At 35.2% G+C, this 16,622-nt stretch overlaps 1 protein-coding gene across 2 annotated transcripts in view; it reads left to right on the plus strand.

Moving 5' to 3' along the window:
• Positions 1-16,622, plus strand: part of NAV3 (neuron navigator 3) — an 835,897-nt gene that overhangs the window by 611,750 nt on the left and 207,525 nt on the right. For both annotated transcript variants that reach the window (XM_033431322.2, XM_049694975.1), the window contains 2 exons: positions 380-452; positions 4,311-4,494. In XM_033431322.2, coding sequence (XP_033287213.1) covers positions 380-452; positions 4,311-4,494 — 257 coding nt within the window. The remainder of the gene's footprint in view (positions 1-379; positions 453-4,310; positions 4,495-16,622) is intronic.

The raw sequence follows: 16,622 nt of genomic DNA on the forward strand, positions 1-16,622 counted from the left end.
AGTTACCCACATCCTAGTATTCTAACTCACAGAAACAGGAGTCTCCTCCTATTTGGATACTTTAGTTGAGACTTGTTTGTGAAGCACAAAATCAGTCTGGTTTTATGTTAAGTAGGTGGGTTGCTAATCTGTAAGAATGCCATTCTTGGTCAGGCCTTTATGAATTGTTTGTAAGTACTAAATCGGACAATGCAATCTTTATATTCATTCTGCAGTTAGCCAAAATAATTCTAGTTAAACTCTGGTTAAAGATCTCTAGTATGAAATGAATGTAAAATATTCATTCTTTCTTTATCTTTCTCTCTGGCTTCATTCTAGCTCATTTATTTATTTAAAAATAACCTTCTAAGTTACTTTTTCACTGCTTTTCATGTTGCAGATTGAAAATGTTGATGTCTGCCTTAATTTTCTAGCAGCCAGAGGAGTAAATGTTCAAGGTCTATCTGCTGAAGGTAAGAAAAAGCACAGTTGTCACAAATGGATCCATGTTTGTAAAAGACTTTTTATAATGCTAGAAATGTAAAGTGGGAGTACATAGCCCCTAATACAAGAAAGGAAATCAGTAAAGTTTCCAAAATAATAGAAACATAAATTCAATGGTTATTAATGTACGCCTTATGTAGGTATGTTCCAAATTTTGCCAAAATTGTTCTTTACATTACCGAGTATATGGGAGGGGGACATACTAACAAAATATCTTTATGTTATTACCAGTTGGTAGTGTTTGTAGAGTCTTAAGTAGATGGATGGATAGATAGATAATGCTGGATAATAAATACAGTAGATGGACATAAATACAGTTAAAATAGTGTAATTAATGCTCAAATATTTTATCAATAACAATTCTATAATTTGATCAAGTTGGTAGTCCAAGTCTAAATATTTGTTAATTTTAAATAAGTCATCAGGAGTTCTTACTTAATTAGCACTAACAGTATTAATAACTGTTCTTTGTAAAGTCCTTAAAATTATTAAATGTTTAAAAGATCATCACTGACATTGAAATATAGAAAAGTGGAAAAAGGAAACTAGATCTGTTATTTTTTTTTCTGCATTTCTTTTTCTTCCACATATATTTTTAGGAAGCCTTTGCAAAATTTTCAATTTAGTACTATTAACAAAAAACAATTGCTAAAGTTATGAAATACCAAGTCCTTTGAGATCTGTATCAGCAACAACCATTTTTAATTAGAATTTTATGATTAAACACTTTTGACAATTTATGTTGCTTCTTGTTTCTACTACAGTCAGTTTACTCTGAAAAGCCTTTTTCCCCCACAGATAGTAGAAATATTAGACAATTCTAAGCTGTTCAAAGTTTGCTGCCATTGGAAAAAGAGGAATTGTGTGACTTCTGAAATATTATGGACATGTACTAGAATTATTTACGTTTGTCAATTTTTCTTCACTATTTAAATTTTAAATTTCTTTAATCCTTTATCTGTATATGTCATCATGATGTTTAATCTTAAATTACATATTTAATGGCAAAAAACTTATGTTCAAATCTAACTCATGGTTCTGTTAACTTAGAATAAAATTTGATAAAATCCTCCAGGATAATACTTTACTTTCTACGTGGTTAAAGTTGGTGAGAAATGTTACCATTTATTCGTTTTATGTCTCTTCCGTATAACATGACATCTTTTTGTTTGGCTTTGTTTTGTTTTTTCATATTCTTTTTTTTTTAAAACATCTTTGTTGGAGTATAACTGCTTTACAGTGTTGTGTTACTTTCTACTGTATAACAAAGTGAATCAGCTATACGTATACATATATCCCCATATCCCCTCCCTTTTGCCTCTCCCTCCCACCCTCTCTATCCCACCCCTCTATGTAGTCACAAAACACCAAGCTGATCTCCCTGTGCTATGCAGCTGCTTCCCACTAGCTATTTTACATTTAGTAGTGTATATATGTCAATTCCACTCTCTCACTTCATCCCAGCTTACCCTTCTCTCCCAAACCCGTGTCCTCAAGTCCATTCTCTACGTCTGCGTCTTTATTCCTGTCCTGCCCCTGAGTTCCTCAGAACCTTTTTTTTTTTTTTTTAGATTACATATATATGTGTTAGCACACGGTATTTGTTTTTCTCTTTCTGACTTACTTCACTCTGTATGACAGACTCTATCTAGGTCCATCCTTTTCACTACAAATACATCAATTTCATTTCTTTTTATGGCTGAGTAATATTCCATTGTATACATGTGCCACATCTTCTTTATCCATTCATCTGTCGATGGACACTTAGGCTGTTCCATGTCCTGGCTATTGCAAATAGGGCTTCAATGAACATTGTGGTACATGACTCTTTTTGAATTATGGTTTTCTCAGGGTATATGCCCAGTAGTAGGATTGCTGGTTCATATGGTAGTTCTGTTTTTAGTTTTTTAAGGAACCTCCATACTGTTCTCCATAGTGGCTGTATCAATTTACATTCCCACCAACAGTGCAAGAGGGTTCCTTTTCTCCACACCGTCTCCAGCATTTATTGTTTGTAGATTTTTTGATGATGGCCGTTCTGACTGGTGTGAGGTGATACCTCATTGTAGTTTTGATTTGTATTTCTCTAATGATTAGTGATGTTGAGCATCCTTTCATGTGTTTGCTGGCAATCTGTATGTCTTCTTTGGAGAAATGTCTATTTAGATCTTCTGCCCATTTTGGGATTGGGTTGTTTGTTTTTTTGATATTGAGCTGCATGAGCTACTTGTATATTTTGGAGATTAATCCTTTGTCCGTTGATTCATTTGCAAATATTTTCTCCCATTCTGAGGGTTGTCTTTTCGTCTTGTTTATGGTTTCCTTGGCTGTGCAAAAGCTTTTAAGTTTCATTAGGTCCCACTTGTTTATTTTTATTTCCATTTATCTAGGAGGTGGGTCCAAAAGGATCTTGCTGTGATTTATGTCATGGAGTGTTCTGCCTGTGTTTTCCTCTAAGAGTTTTATAGTGTCCAGTCTTATATTTAGGTCTTTAATCCATTTTGAGTTTATTTTTGTGTATGGTGTTAGGGAGTGTAACATGATATCTTTTATTAACATAAACCTCTTGCTTTTTATTTATCTCCTAAAAATATATGAATGCCCAAAATGATTTTCTAAATTGATTAAAGATGCATAGTAATAAAATAAGAAGTTAAAAAAACCTCTTTCAATAAGATCATTCAGGTTTACAGGAGAAAATTAATACTTTCTCACTGTAGCTTTATATTGAACAAGCCAACACTTATATGTTATGACCCCTGTGAGGAAGATTGGGGGCTTATAACAATTCAGCCTCATTTTATATGAATAATTCCACGGCATAGTGTGTGTGGCATTATAAACCATCAGAGAGCAAGAAATCTAAGTAGTTTATTAATGTTTCTAAATTCCAAAAAGGAGCCATAAAACCTTGACCTCAAAGGAGGATATATTTTATTGCCAATAGCAAGTTTCAGTTAAATTATGATTATAGGTTGTGTAGCATTATATCAAGCTTTACTTGCATCTCGTTTTCTAATTTTAAAATTATAACTGCAGGAGGAAAATGTAGGCTCATGTTGTAGCCTACTTTGTGCATTTAATTTTTTATTCAATATTAGAAAAACTTACACAGGAGCCCCATGTGTTAGAACTAGGAATTCCACTTACATTTATTCAATTATGTTATCTAAAGTCATGAGTAAGGTGATCTTTAATGTTTATTAATATGTAACATAAATTAAAAATAAAAGAATTGGAGCATTAAAAATGGATACCTATGATGTAGTCTGCTTTTTGGAGGACATATACATATATTTTTGAAAATAACTTGGTTGGTGGGTGATTTAGAATTGTGCTAACAGTTATAAATCTAGTTGCTATTATGAGGTACACCCGTAGCATCAGTATTTATAATGTAGGACAACCAGCATTTAAGTGGCTTTCTTTCTCTAGCTCATAGCCACCACCGTGTTGGTAACAGCTGTGTGTGTCTGTGAGGGAAGCAGAGTGCTAAACCAAATGATTAGCACAAGACTGAGAGCCCATCCATTTCCATGAAGAAACTAACTCTAGAAAAACTGTCATTCAGGGTCAGCAAAGACCATCACTTGAGTAAGCTTTGTTCTCTCTACGCTTCACCCCTTCCCTCTCTCCCTGAAATTTCCAAGCTATTTGGAAATGCTAGCGTGTTTCAGAAAATCAGATTTGCTTAAATCTGTGACTGAGAAAATCAAGTTGTATTTCTGTCTCCGTAGATTTAGCCTAAGAGAACTGCTTCTAGAATTTCATTTGTAAAAAATAATCATTTTCTATGATACTGTTTTTATATTTTCCACTTGATACAGAAATAAGAAATGGAAACTTAAAAGCCATTCTAGGGCTGTTTTTCAGTTTGTCTCGCTACAAGCAGCAGCAGCATCATCAGCAGCAGTATTACCAGTCGTTGGTGGAGCTTCAGCAGCGGGTCACCCACGCCTCCCCTCAGGCAGAAGCCAGTCAGCCCAAAACCCAGCAAGATATGCAGTCCAGGTAAGGAAGGGAAGCGGGGAATGTGTTTAGAATGAATTTCTCTTGATACAGCTTGTTTTTAATAAGTTTTTGTGTGCGAGTTTGGAAAACATCTTTATATAGTTGTATCAAAGTGATGGGATTCTTTGATTAACGTTATAGAATTTAAAACCACTTTTCTATTGGTTGGATGACCAACACTTATCACTTTTTAGGTGAAATATTTGTGTTTGTTTTCTGAAGGTGATTGTGGTTTGTATGAAAATGTGTGAAATGTCTTTCTTGTCAGTAGTATATCAGAGTTCCTTCCTTCTACAAGTTATTGTTTAGAATGTGCTTTTTGAATCCTAGTCTCCAGTTGTGTAGTTTTCTTTGGTTGATGCTTTTGATCGATTAAATCGTTACATCTGTCAAAAATTTCAGGTCTGTTAAACACAGGAGTTTGAGTGTTTGGGAACATACCATTTTGATGTGAGATTGTCTGTGCATGCATGTGTGTGTATACGTGTGTGTGAGTTTCTATACACACATTGTCTGACTTGAGTCTGTGGGTGCATGTAGACACAGCTGGTGTGGGGTGCTGGCAAACCACTGCAGCTTCCTTTACTCTTTCGTTCCTGCCTTTTTTCCAGTTTGGAGCTATATCAGTCATGATTCAGCTAGAGAAGCAGAATCAGTAAGAAAGAGTGCAAACAGATTTATTTTAAAGAATTGATTCACATGATAATGGGGTCTGGCTAGGCAAGTCTGAAATCCTGAGGGCAGCCCAGCAGGAAGACAGGCTGACACTCTTAGCACGAGCTGAAACCGCTATAGACTGGTGGAATTTCGTCTCTCAAGGAAGCCACACTCCCACTTTTCAAGGAGTGAGTCAGGCCTACTATCCTAGTGATAATCTAGGATTATCTCCCTTACTTAAAGTCAACTGCTATGGACTTTAACCACATCCACAAAATGCTTTCACAGCGACACCCAGATTGGTGTTGAGTGGAACTAAATAAACCTAGCTAAGTTGGCACATCAAAAAATGATCACAGAACGTAATTAAGTTAACAGGTTTCATGCAAATTACTCATATGTTTCTGATCAATTTTCGGGTTATCAGATCATTAGCTCTATGGCATACATAGCTATCATCATTTTTCTTAAGGAGGGAGAATGTCCAATATGAAAATACTCTTTTATCGTCTACTAAAATATACACACTGTATCACACATATGTAAATATTTAACTTTTTCCATCTTAGAAGCCAAGCCTAAAACCTAATAATACAGTTTGCCTTGAGTTTGTTTTTGGCAATTAGTATTGACTCAGAAAGCTAACATAAAATTCCAAGATACATTCACAAACCACTTCCCACTTATTGTCAATATTCAGCAGCTCAGAAATCCCCTTCTCTTTCATCTGTCAACCATCCCTCACTTCACATTAAGCAATATTTCTGTCTCTGTACAGCCATGTAAACTCATTTCCTTTGGCAAATTTTACTCATTAGTGAATTATTAATAAAGAAAAATCACAGTTTCACCAAAAAATATGGAGTGTACTACAAAGGCCATGGAATGATAAGGGATATTTGTTTTTACTAAGTAATGCAGATGTGCTTCTGTTCTTTAAGCTTGTCTTGGTATTTTGTGATGTCATGTGAAATTGTGCAGGAATCAAAGTGAAAAAAACATTCTCTACAGTATAAGTTCTTTAGATTTCCTTAAGAATAGAGAAGGAGAAAAAATAAAATATATTTTTTATTATTAATTTTTTTGGGGAAGTGGTGGTTGGTAGAAAGAGATCTAGATTTTGAGAACTGCCAGAAATAATATTTCCTAGAGTTTGGTTTAAGCCATTTGAATGGACAAGAAGCAAGAATGGTAGCTGGAAAAATATAGGAAGTAAAGTGGTATTGTGCAAAGGATGTTGACTCTGGAAGTGAGATGAGATATCATTTGTCATTGCTTTCCCTCACTCTATTTCTGTATCTGCCATGTGGAGTTTCTTGCCCCACATTTCTCAGTGGTTATGACCCGTTGGGGGAAATTTTTTTCTCTTCTTGCTGGATATGCATGGATATTATGAAACTGTATTATATTTTAAAATATGGACCTATGTACAATAGGCATGGTCATTTTATACCATCTTGGGGAGAGCTATCTTATTTTTTTTAGCTTATGAAAAGCATTCTTTTCACCAGTGTCCTTTAATTCTGAGATAGAGTCTTAAATAATTTTTTCTTTTGATAAATTGGATTTGATTACTTTTTGGATTGTTAATTTAATAAATGCAGAGTAGTTACTGTACTAAAGGTAGTGTAGTACTTAGTTAGCACCATGATAAAGAGGAGCTCCAAGTCTTCATTTTAACAGAATTTATTCTATGTTTTGGAGAATGTTATATTTCAGACATTAATACTTATTTCCATTTGTATAGATTTGACATAGTGAGATAGTGTATGAATTATAATCTATGTGAACTTAAATATAACAATGTACCTAAGCATTTTTCAAAGCCTGTATTGATAGTACACATAGGAAAGGAATAAGTGTCTATACAATGGAACCAAGATAATTAACATGGAAAAGAATCTCAGTGACACATTATCTTCATTTACATGAGATGAGAGTTATAAATCATGATTTATGAAGCCTTTCTGTTGATTCCAAAGCTCTTCCCAAGTGGATAGCTTGAATGACTGGTGGCTATATTATTCTGGATATTTAGCCAGAAAAATGTTCTTGTATTTTTCTCTGTAGACCTAAAATAATTTTAGTGCACATTGTTTCATGAGAGTATTTTTGTTTTGTTCTCTTTGTTTATTTAAAGTAAATTGACATAACTCCACAATAATTTCCACAATATTTATTTTATACATTAAGAATTGCTAATTTGTTTTGCTCTTTTGAGAATAACCCCAAATGTTTTCAGTCAATTTGAACATCTTTCATTTAAACAGACATTTTGATCTAAAGGTTAACAAGTAAAATATACAAGAGAGAAAATAAAATGTGGACCAAGAGACATAGAATGTGGATAACAAGCTCTCCTCTTTTGGCTTCTCAGCTTCCTCTACACTCTTGAGTGTGGGGGGGGGGGGTTTGTGCACATGTGAGCGAGCATGCGTGCCTGTGTGTGTCCTGTTCAAGGACTGAATATCTCCTTGTTAAGAGCTTACCTCTAGGGCTTCCCTGGTGGCGCAGTGGTTGAGAGCCCGCCTGCCGATGCAGGGGACACGGGTTCGTGCCCTGGTCCGGGAGGATCACACATGCCGCGGAGCGGCTGGGTCCGTGAGCCGTGGCCGCTGAGCCTGTGCGTCCGGAGCCTGTGCTCCGCAACGGGAGAGGCCACAACAGTGAGAGGCCTGCGTACTGAAAAAAAAAAAAAAAAAAAAGAGCTCACCTCTAGAATCAGACTGCCTGCACTTGGATCCCAGTTCCACCACTTCCTAATTGTGTGACCTTGGGCAACTTACCTAACCTCTCTATGCTTCAGGTTCTCATCTGCTAAAAGGGTATAAAAAATGGCATCGATTTCATGAAATCGTTCTGGGGGTTCAGTGGGTCAGTATCTACAAAACTCTTTGAACATACCTGTCAGATGTCCCTCTTTTGCTCAGAGCCCTGCCATGGTGTCAAATAGACTAGGCTTGCTCCCCGCTTAGGAAATATGCTGTAGCTGATTCCTTTGCCTGGAATGCTCTTCCTCTGATAGCCACTTGGCTGAATCTCTCACCTCCTGCAAGTCAACTGCTCCAGTGTTGCCTTCTCACTGATGCTGACCTTAACTTCTCTTCTAACACTGCAGTGTGCCCATCTGCACTCCACATCATGGTTGCTGTAGTTTTCCTTCTTTTCTGTAGCTCTAACCCCTCTCTAACCTACAACTTATTTATTATATTCATTGTTTATTATTGCCACTTCCTCCCCTCTGGAATGTAAGCACTGTGAGGACAGCAGTATTTTTACATTTTAACCACTTCTGTATTTCAAGGGATTAGCTCAGAACCTTACACACAGTACGTCCTTAGTAATGATTTCTGAAATGAGTTAAGTAAGAATGAATGAACCTTTATTATAGCTGCTTCTAATTTTAGGTAGGAAAACTTTCTAACATTCACAATTGCAATGGTACGTCATTTAAAATGAGAATTGTGTGTATTACAAAACTGCTATAATAAAGATTAAATGTTCTTGATTCTTGGGTGGTCATGATATTGAACTATACAGTTAGTTTCAGAATGATATGTAGTGGAACCATCAGACCTTATCCAAGTCTGATGGAACTATTTGCTTCCATCCTTGTTGATGCCTGACTATATACCTCTTTGGTCTTTTACCTATTTATTATAAATATTTTGTTCCCTTTGTTTTCTGGCTGTCATTCATTAATTCACTGCTATCAATGTTGCTGCCTCTGTGGAGTACCATTCCTTTACCAATATGTGGTTTCTGTTTTGCGGGATAAGAAAGCAGATTACCAAGATCATTAGCATTTTGGTACCACGAAAAGTAATAGGTAACATGAGTGAAGTGTTTGGGCTATGAAATATCATTGATAGCTTAAAGGCTTGCATGTTTATAACTCCTGTCTTCTCTGTCATGTTTGGTTTAGACAACGAAAGAAGATATCTGATCTAGGATTAAGAAATGATGCCTCTAATTTGCAGCTAGTGCAGAGTTTAAAATTTTTAATTAAAGGCTGGTTAAAAAAATGAATGCCACAACTAATCTGACACAAACGTATTATCTTTAAAATGTCCAAATTACTAATTTGTTTTGTTAATAAATAATATTAATACAGAAGTCCTTACCTCGTCAACATAAACTAATATTACAAAGGGAAAAATACTGTCGAAAGACCTATGTTTTGAATTAACCCTAAAATGACATATGGTTGGTGTAAGTTTAGTGATGACATGTGAGGGCAGTCTTGTTCCTTGATCACTGATCTGTTTATCATTTGACTTGAATTATCTACTTGTAGTATGTGTATTAAAATAAAACTGCGACTCATTCTAAATTTCCTCAGTCCTTCAGCAATCTCAAAAATTTGAACATATTTCATATAAAAATTAATTTTTCTCTATTTCAGTGATCTTTGGAAGGACTTAACGTAGGTAAAGTTGAAACATTTTGCTATATTAAAGACTGTTAAGTATCCTGTTTGCATTTATTTAATATAAAATATAAAATCAATTTCTTTTATTTTTCTGGCGCTTCATTTTATTTTGAAAAGAGTATATTAAAGGCTCTTTGTCTAACCAACTGGAAAAAGTATGAGAACTGTTTTAATATAAAGTACTAAAAATCTTATGTAAGAGTTGTGGTCATAGTTATCTTCTATAGGCATTAACCAGGAGATGGGGAAAATAGTACTTCTTATTCAAAAAACAAGGTAGACATGAATCCTATAATTTTCCAACTCAGAAAATTTATTTCCATCAGTAAATATGTCATAGACATTCAGGATATTTCTGCTAATCATATTTTTACATATGTGTGTTTTGGCAGAATTCTAGTTGACATGAAAAGTAACAGAAAGTTCAATTTCACCAAAACTGTACACAGTGCCTGGCACATGAGACCAGCCAGCACTGAGCAGAAATCATGTCATGAATGTCTAATTTTCCTGAGAATATCTAGTAAAACATTATAGTGAAGGAAAATTATAAAATGAAAATTCATTTTTCTTATGTACTGGTCTGGTTATACATGAGATGTTAGGGTAATAGTATACATAAAAAATGTTTTCTAGTTGCTAAAAGTTTAAAAAAGGGAGGTGATTTTCCTTAGAATACAGGCCTTTTAGCTTAATTTTTGTCTACATTATTAAATTATTTCCCATCCCGTTATTAAATAGTTGGTGAATTGTACCAATCCCAAAACAGTGATTTTTGAATCACATGAACACGTATTTTTATATTATAGAGAATTAAAACATGTAAAAAAGAAACACAATGCATGTGAAAGTGTAGGTAAGAAATTAGATAGGTGATAGAGTGTTAAAGGCAGTGATAATAAGTCTTTCTCAACTAAAATAAGAGCTATTTGGGGATTTGGGGAGATTATGGTCTCCACAGAAAATCATTTGCCCTTCTGCTTTACATTTGGTAGGAGAAAGTCAAGAATGTGTCCACTTGCTGTTTAGATAAATTTGCTCCTTCCTATAGGACTCACAAGTCAAACTGCAAAATCTCTGGGCACGTGCTATTTGAGTGACTTGTCTATTCCCTTTGCAGCCCCTTCTCGAGGCTCCCATCACCCCTGCCACACACATTGCTTTTGGAGCCTTCTTCCATGGAGGACATTTGCCTTCCTCTTTTCCAGGAAACATCATTTCCTTCTGGGAGATTCACTCTGAAACTGGGATGGTTTACAGCTTTTCAGCCTGGGGTTATAAATCTTGAGAAGTATATAAGGAAGTTTAATTTAAGATGACAGGAAGTCTCTGGTAATTTAAGCCCTCATGAACCTGGCTTCAATTAGTTGCTTAATTGAGCTCTGTGTTGTGGCCTATAGTGTGCTCTTCATAAAAGACAGTGAATTAATTAAACTTTAAAGAAAATGAAACAAACAAAAACGACATTTATGAATCTCCTTTTAAATAACAGAATTTTTTATTTCTAGAGAGAAATAATTGAAGGGAAAGAAATTATTCTTTAATTGACTGATCGAGGAAACCAAGAGAGGGTGTAATACTAAGAGTATGTACACACACACATACACACACTGCTTATGTTCTGTGCTTCTAGTCCATTATTTTCAAAGCTTGACAACCACTCATGGTTCTGTTGTTATGATGAAGCAGCATCTGTATAGTATGGTTATTTTAGAGTCAGGCAAACATGGTTTTCAATTCTGCCAACCAATTCCCAGTGATGTGGCATGAGGCAAGTAATTTTAACCTGCTCAAATACGAGGTTTCTTACCTCATATTAGAATAGTGGTAACCTTGTCAAAAGGGTATTGAGAAGACCACCTGACATAATTTGTGTTTAAAGTTCCTCCTTAGCACAGCCCTTAGCATGTAACAGGCACTCAAACCAGCCACTTTCATCTTTCCTCCTCCCACTTCTAGTTCATATCACATATATAATGAAATATATTGACCCACATTAAAAACCTCAAGTCAACTTCATCACTGTTCCTTCCTCTCTCACTTTCTCTGATCAATTCTGTCCATTACACTTCTAACTTCTATTAAATACATAAATGTAATTCAAAGTAATATCCTTATGATTTAAAAATGATGGCCCAATGCTCAGACCTTCCCAAGCCTGGTCTAGCTACAGAGAGGTAACCCCATTAATTATTTTAGGTATTTCCTTTAGTAAGTATTCCCTTATAGCTAAATAAAATACTACTACCACTAATTTTTATTCATTAATTTGATCATTATCTTTCGATGTACACACTCTCCCATCTCTCCCATCCCCCATTAATATATTCAACAAATGTTTATTAAGCACTTAGTGTGTTCCAGGCACTCTTCTAAGCGTTGGAGATACAACAGAGGACAAAAGAAATCGAAGAGTCCTTGCCCTTTTGAAGCTTACATTTAGTGATAGACAAACAATTAAAAATTTAAATATGTACTAGTAATTGGACAGCTGATTGTAGAGAGGCATAAATCAGAAAAGGAGAAATAAGATGTGTAGGAGCCATATTTCTGCACATTTCAACAGGCTTCTGGGAAGGTCCTCACTCAGATGATACTGAGCAAAAAGGGTCATAGAACCAGCAATTCCATTCCTGGGTATCTATCCAAAAAAACCCCAAAACACTTATTCGAAAAGATACATGCACCCCAGTGTTCATAGCAGCATTGTTTATAATTGCCAAGATATGGAGGTAACCTAAGTGTCCATCAACAGATGAAAGGGTAAAGAAGATATTGTGTGTGTATATATGTGTATACACACACACACACACACGCACACACACACACACAGTGGAATATTACTCAGCCATAAAAAAGAATGAAATAATGCCATTTCCAACAACATGCATGGACTTGGAGGGTATTATGCTAAGTGAAGTAAGTAAGGCAGAGAAACACAAATACTGCATAATATCACTTACATGTGGAATCTAAAAAAACAAAACAAACTAGTGAATATAAAGAAAAAGAAACAGATCCACAAATGCAGAGAACAAACTAGTGGCTACCAGTGGGCAGAGTGAAGGGGGAAGGGGCAAGATAAGGGTAGGGGATTAAGAGGTACAAGCTACCATGTATAAAATAAATAAGCTACAAGGATATATTGTACAACACAGGGACTATAGCCAGTATTTTATAATAACTATAATTGGAATATAACCTTTAAAAATTATGAATCACTGTGTTGTACACTTGAAACTTATTGTGTATCAACTACACACTTCAATTTATTTATTTATTTGTTTTAGAAAGTAATTCTAATTTATTGGTTATCTGTTTTAAATAAATATAGCAGTGTGTACATATCAATCCCAAACTCCCAATCAATCCTCCCCCTCCCACCCATACCCCCTGGGGGAAGTTTGTTCTCCAAGTCTGTGAGTCTGTTTCTGTTTTGTAAATAAATTCATTTGTATCAATTTTTTTAGATTCTACATATAAGTGATATCATATGACATTTGTCTTTCCCTGTGTGATTTACTTCACTTAGTATGATAATCTCCAGGTCCATCCGTGTTGCTGCACATGGCACTATTTTATTCTTTTTAATGGCTGAGCAATACACTTCGGTTTGAAAAAAAAGAATAAGCCATAGCTCCTTTAATGGTGCTCTAGAGGGATGTCAGTCCAGGTATACTGAGAGACCCCTCTTTGCTGGCATTTTTTTTCTTTGATTATTCAGTTATTATAGTTAAAATCGCTTCTTGTTTGTTTGGATGGTTAATTGGTTTGTTTGTGTCTGGCCATGGAGTGGTCATCAATAGTAATTGACATGGATGTTCGATTAATCTCCCTCTTTTTATATCCCCTTCATCTTATCTGAAATTTCCTAGTCCAGCCTCCCTCGTTCTTACAGACTGAATCCTCCCTCCATGCGTATAGTAGGATGAGGCTTCTGTGTTCATTTTGATGGAGAACACATGGAGGCTATGTGTTCCACATCAAAAATACTTCATTTATTTTCAGTTCTCCAAAAGCTGCTGAAGTCTCTTGGTCATTGATGGCACCTTTTATCTACCATGTTATCCTTTGATGTTGTGAACTTAAACCTTAATATTGTTTATCAACATGTTAATGGCATCACATTCATTGACAGAACCATTCTTCATTCTGATAACTTTTTTTTTCTTTAACTAAGTAAAAATCAATTAACTGAGATTGATTTCTCCAGGTAGAAAATGCAAACATCACAGTTATACTCCATCTTTCCAAGGGAATGGTGAGAATATAATATATATTATAAAGTATTAGACTCACTCCTAATTTAGAGAATTTGACTTGTGCTCTCTGACATAAATGTCTCGATAAAAACAATGGTAAGCCAATGTTTCATAATTTTCTCTTGTAATTACCAAATATATGATCCATGTATCATCACAGAGCCGTTACTCAGAATAGCTAATTTGTGATTTATTTCTTTAACATTTTACTCCAGGACATTTTGATATCCTGTTTATATATTGCATGAACATTGTCTCCCAAACACTAGACATTGTTTGGTTCTATTTGATCTTTACTATTTCTGGGGCACTCTCTTCTCAAATAGAGCACTGATAATGTAGAGTTGATTATTATATCTGCAATTTTATACCATATGAAATTATTATGTATTAATCTGTTTTCCACTAAAATCTGTCTCAAAGGTTCAACTTATTGTCTTACAATGGAAAAATGCATCTGTCACAAAAACTATAATAATTGTGTCAGTATGACCATTGAATGTTTTCCTGTCACCAGGTCTACAGAGAAAGACAAATTGTAATCAGGGGATGACTGGGTGAGCATAGAATTGAATTTGGGGGACTTGCATGTTTCTGCAGCTGAGATAGTCTTGCCATTGGTTAAAAGTCCTTCTTCATTACAAAGCGCACTGTCAACATTTGCCTCTTCACACTCCCATTTCCTGTGCTTCTGCTGCTGACCACTCATAGCACCCACCCCTTTCTAATTGACTTCTCAGTCTCAAAAGATGTGTAAATAAAACCAGCTTTCTCTCCTCACAAGTGGGGGCAGACTCTAGACCAGATTCCACCATCAGAGATGTTTTGAGACCCCAGTTATCCCTAATGATATGAAACTGACTGTATTAGTGATTACATTTGCTTTGCAGTAAATTGAGAGGAGCCCAATTATAAGGACTCTCTAAAATAGACTTTCTTCTAGATCTTCAAACATTTATATAATTATTTTAAAGCATAATAATTAAGTTCATTTTCATGAACATGGGTACTAGGAAATAGTTTAACATAGTCTGTGCTTCCTACAATACTTTTATTTATTTATTTTATTTTTGGCCACATTGGGTCTTCATTGTTGCTGCACACGGGCTTTCTCTAGTTGCGGCGAGTGGGAGCTACTCTTCGTTGTGGTGCGCGGGCTTCTCAATGCGGTGGCTTCTCTTGTTGCGGAGCACGGGCTCTAGGTGCCCAGGCTTCAGTAGTTGGGGCACACGGGCTCAGTGGTTGTGGCTCGCGGGCTCTAGAGCGCAGGCTCAGTAGTTGTGGTGCACGTGCTTAATTGCTCACGGCATGTGGGATCTTCCCGGACCGGGGCTTGAACCCGTGTCCCCTTACTTTTTAAATCTTCAGAAGTATTAAATAATCCATATTTTTTCACTCATCAGGGTAGTCTTTGCCAAAGTTTGTTTACATTTTTAGCTTAAAAAATAGTAATAACCTATATGGGAAAATAATCTGAGAGAGAATGGATATATATATGTATATCTAAATCACTTTGCTGTACACCTGAAACTAACACAACATTGAAGTCAATTATATCCCAATATAAAATAAAAGTTAAATTAAAAAAATAGTTTTGTCTAGCGGTATTCAGGGTCCAGTTTTTTTAAGGTGGTTGCATTAAATTGGGCTTTTAGAATGGAGCACTGAATGCATTGAGATATAATTTTACTCCACACTGAAAGCTGTAAATGGAAAAGATCCATGCAGCAGCATAGTGTTTTGAGCTACATGTAAGTAAAAGCAGTGTGAAAATCTGATTTATGGTAACAGTGTGAGAGAAATGTGAGCCTGGTTTCCTGAGTTCTTTATCTTGAAGTTCTCCATTCCTAAAAGAACATGAGACTTTGATGCAGTAATATCCTAGCCAGGCATCTCCCTCTTTAGTTACTGTTTTGAGATCCCTCAAAAGCAGACCATGCAGGTGGCCTTATTAACTGTCAGTTGAAATTTAAGATAAGACAGAGGTTATAATAGATTTACATGCCATCTTTCACTAATGGGATAAGTTATCACAGTAACCTGTCTCACATGTAATCAGGATGATATTTCAGCCACCCAGCTGCTAAAAAGAAACACATGTGGATGAAGGCTAAGCTTCTGACTCATTTATGGATTAGGCAATAACTGTTTTTAGTGATGTCTCTGCAAAATTTATGTATAGGGACAACATTTTTATCACATACTCTGATGTGAGTATAGTTGTTACAAAATGTCTTAAATATTTTTGAAGGAGCGTATATGGTTTTAAGGTACAAAAGATAGTTTGCAGAAGTGGCTGAACACTTTCCTCTTTTTTAGAGCTATTAGCTTGTCAGTTATCATTTTATAACATTGCACAAGGACCCTACAGAAGGGAAACTGTATATACTAAAGGAAGAATTTGGTTTAAAGAATTCTTTAAATATTAATTCTGAAGATACGGTTTCATTTTTAGCAATCATAGGATATATAAGGAAATGTATTTCAATCTATCTCAGCCTTAAAAATTTTAGTGAATGTGTTCTACTATCTTCAATGTTTGTTATTTTATATAAAATCCTTAGTTTAAGACTTTCTTCCAATGTGCTTAATTATAATACACCTTGGGTAATTTATCCCTAATTTTCTCTCAAGCCATTTTTAGTAAATTTGAAAGGAAATAATTCCTGTCTTCTTCACATGATACCATCTTACAAAAGAAAAGTAAAATTGGGAGGTTAAAAAACTTCCACCAAAATTTATGCCCAAGAAATTTCTTACCTCATATTGTGTAATTT

The sequence above is a fragment of the Orcinus orca genome, chromosome 11, assembly GCF_937001465.1.
Source record: "Orcinus orca chromosome 11, mOrcOrc1.1, whole genome shotgun sequence".
Lineage (NCBI taxonomy): Eukaryota > Metazoa > Chordata > Mammalia > Artiodactyla > Delphinidae > Orcinus > Orcinus orca.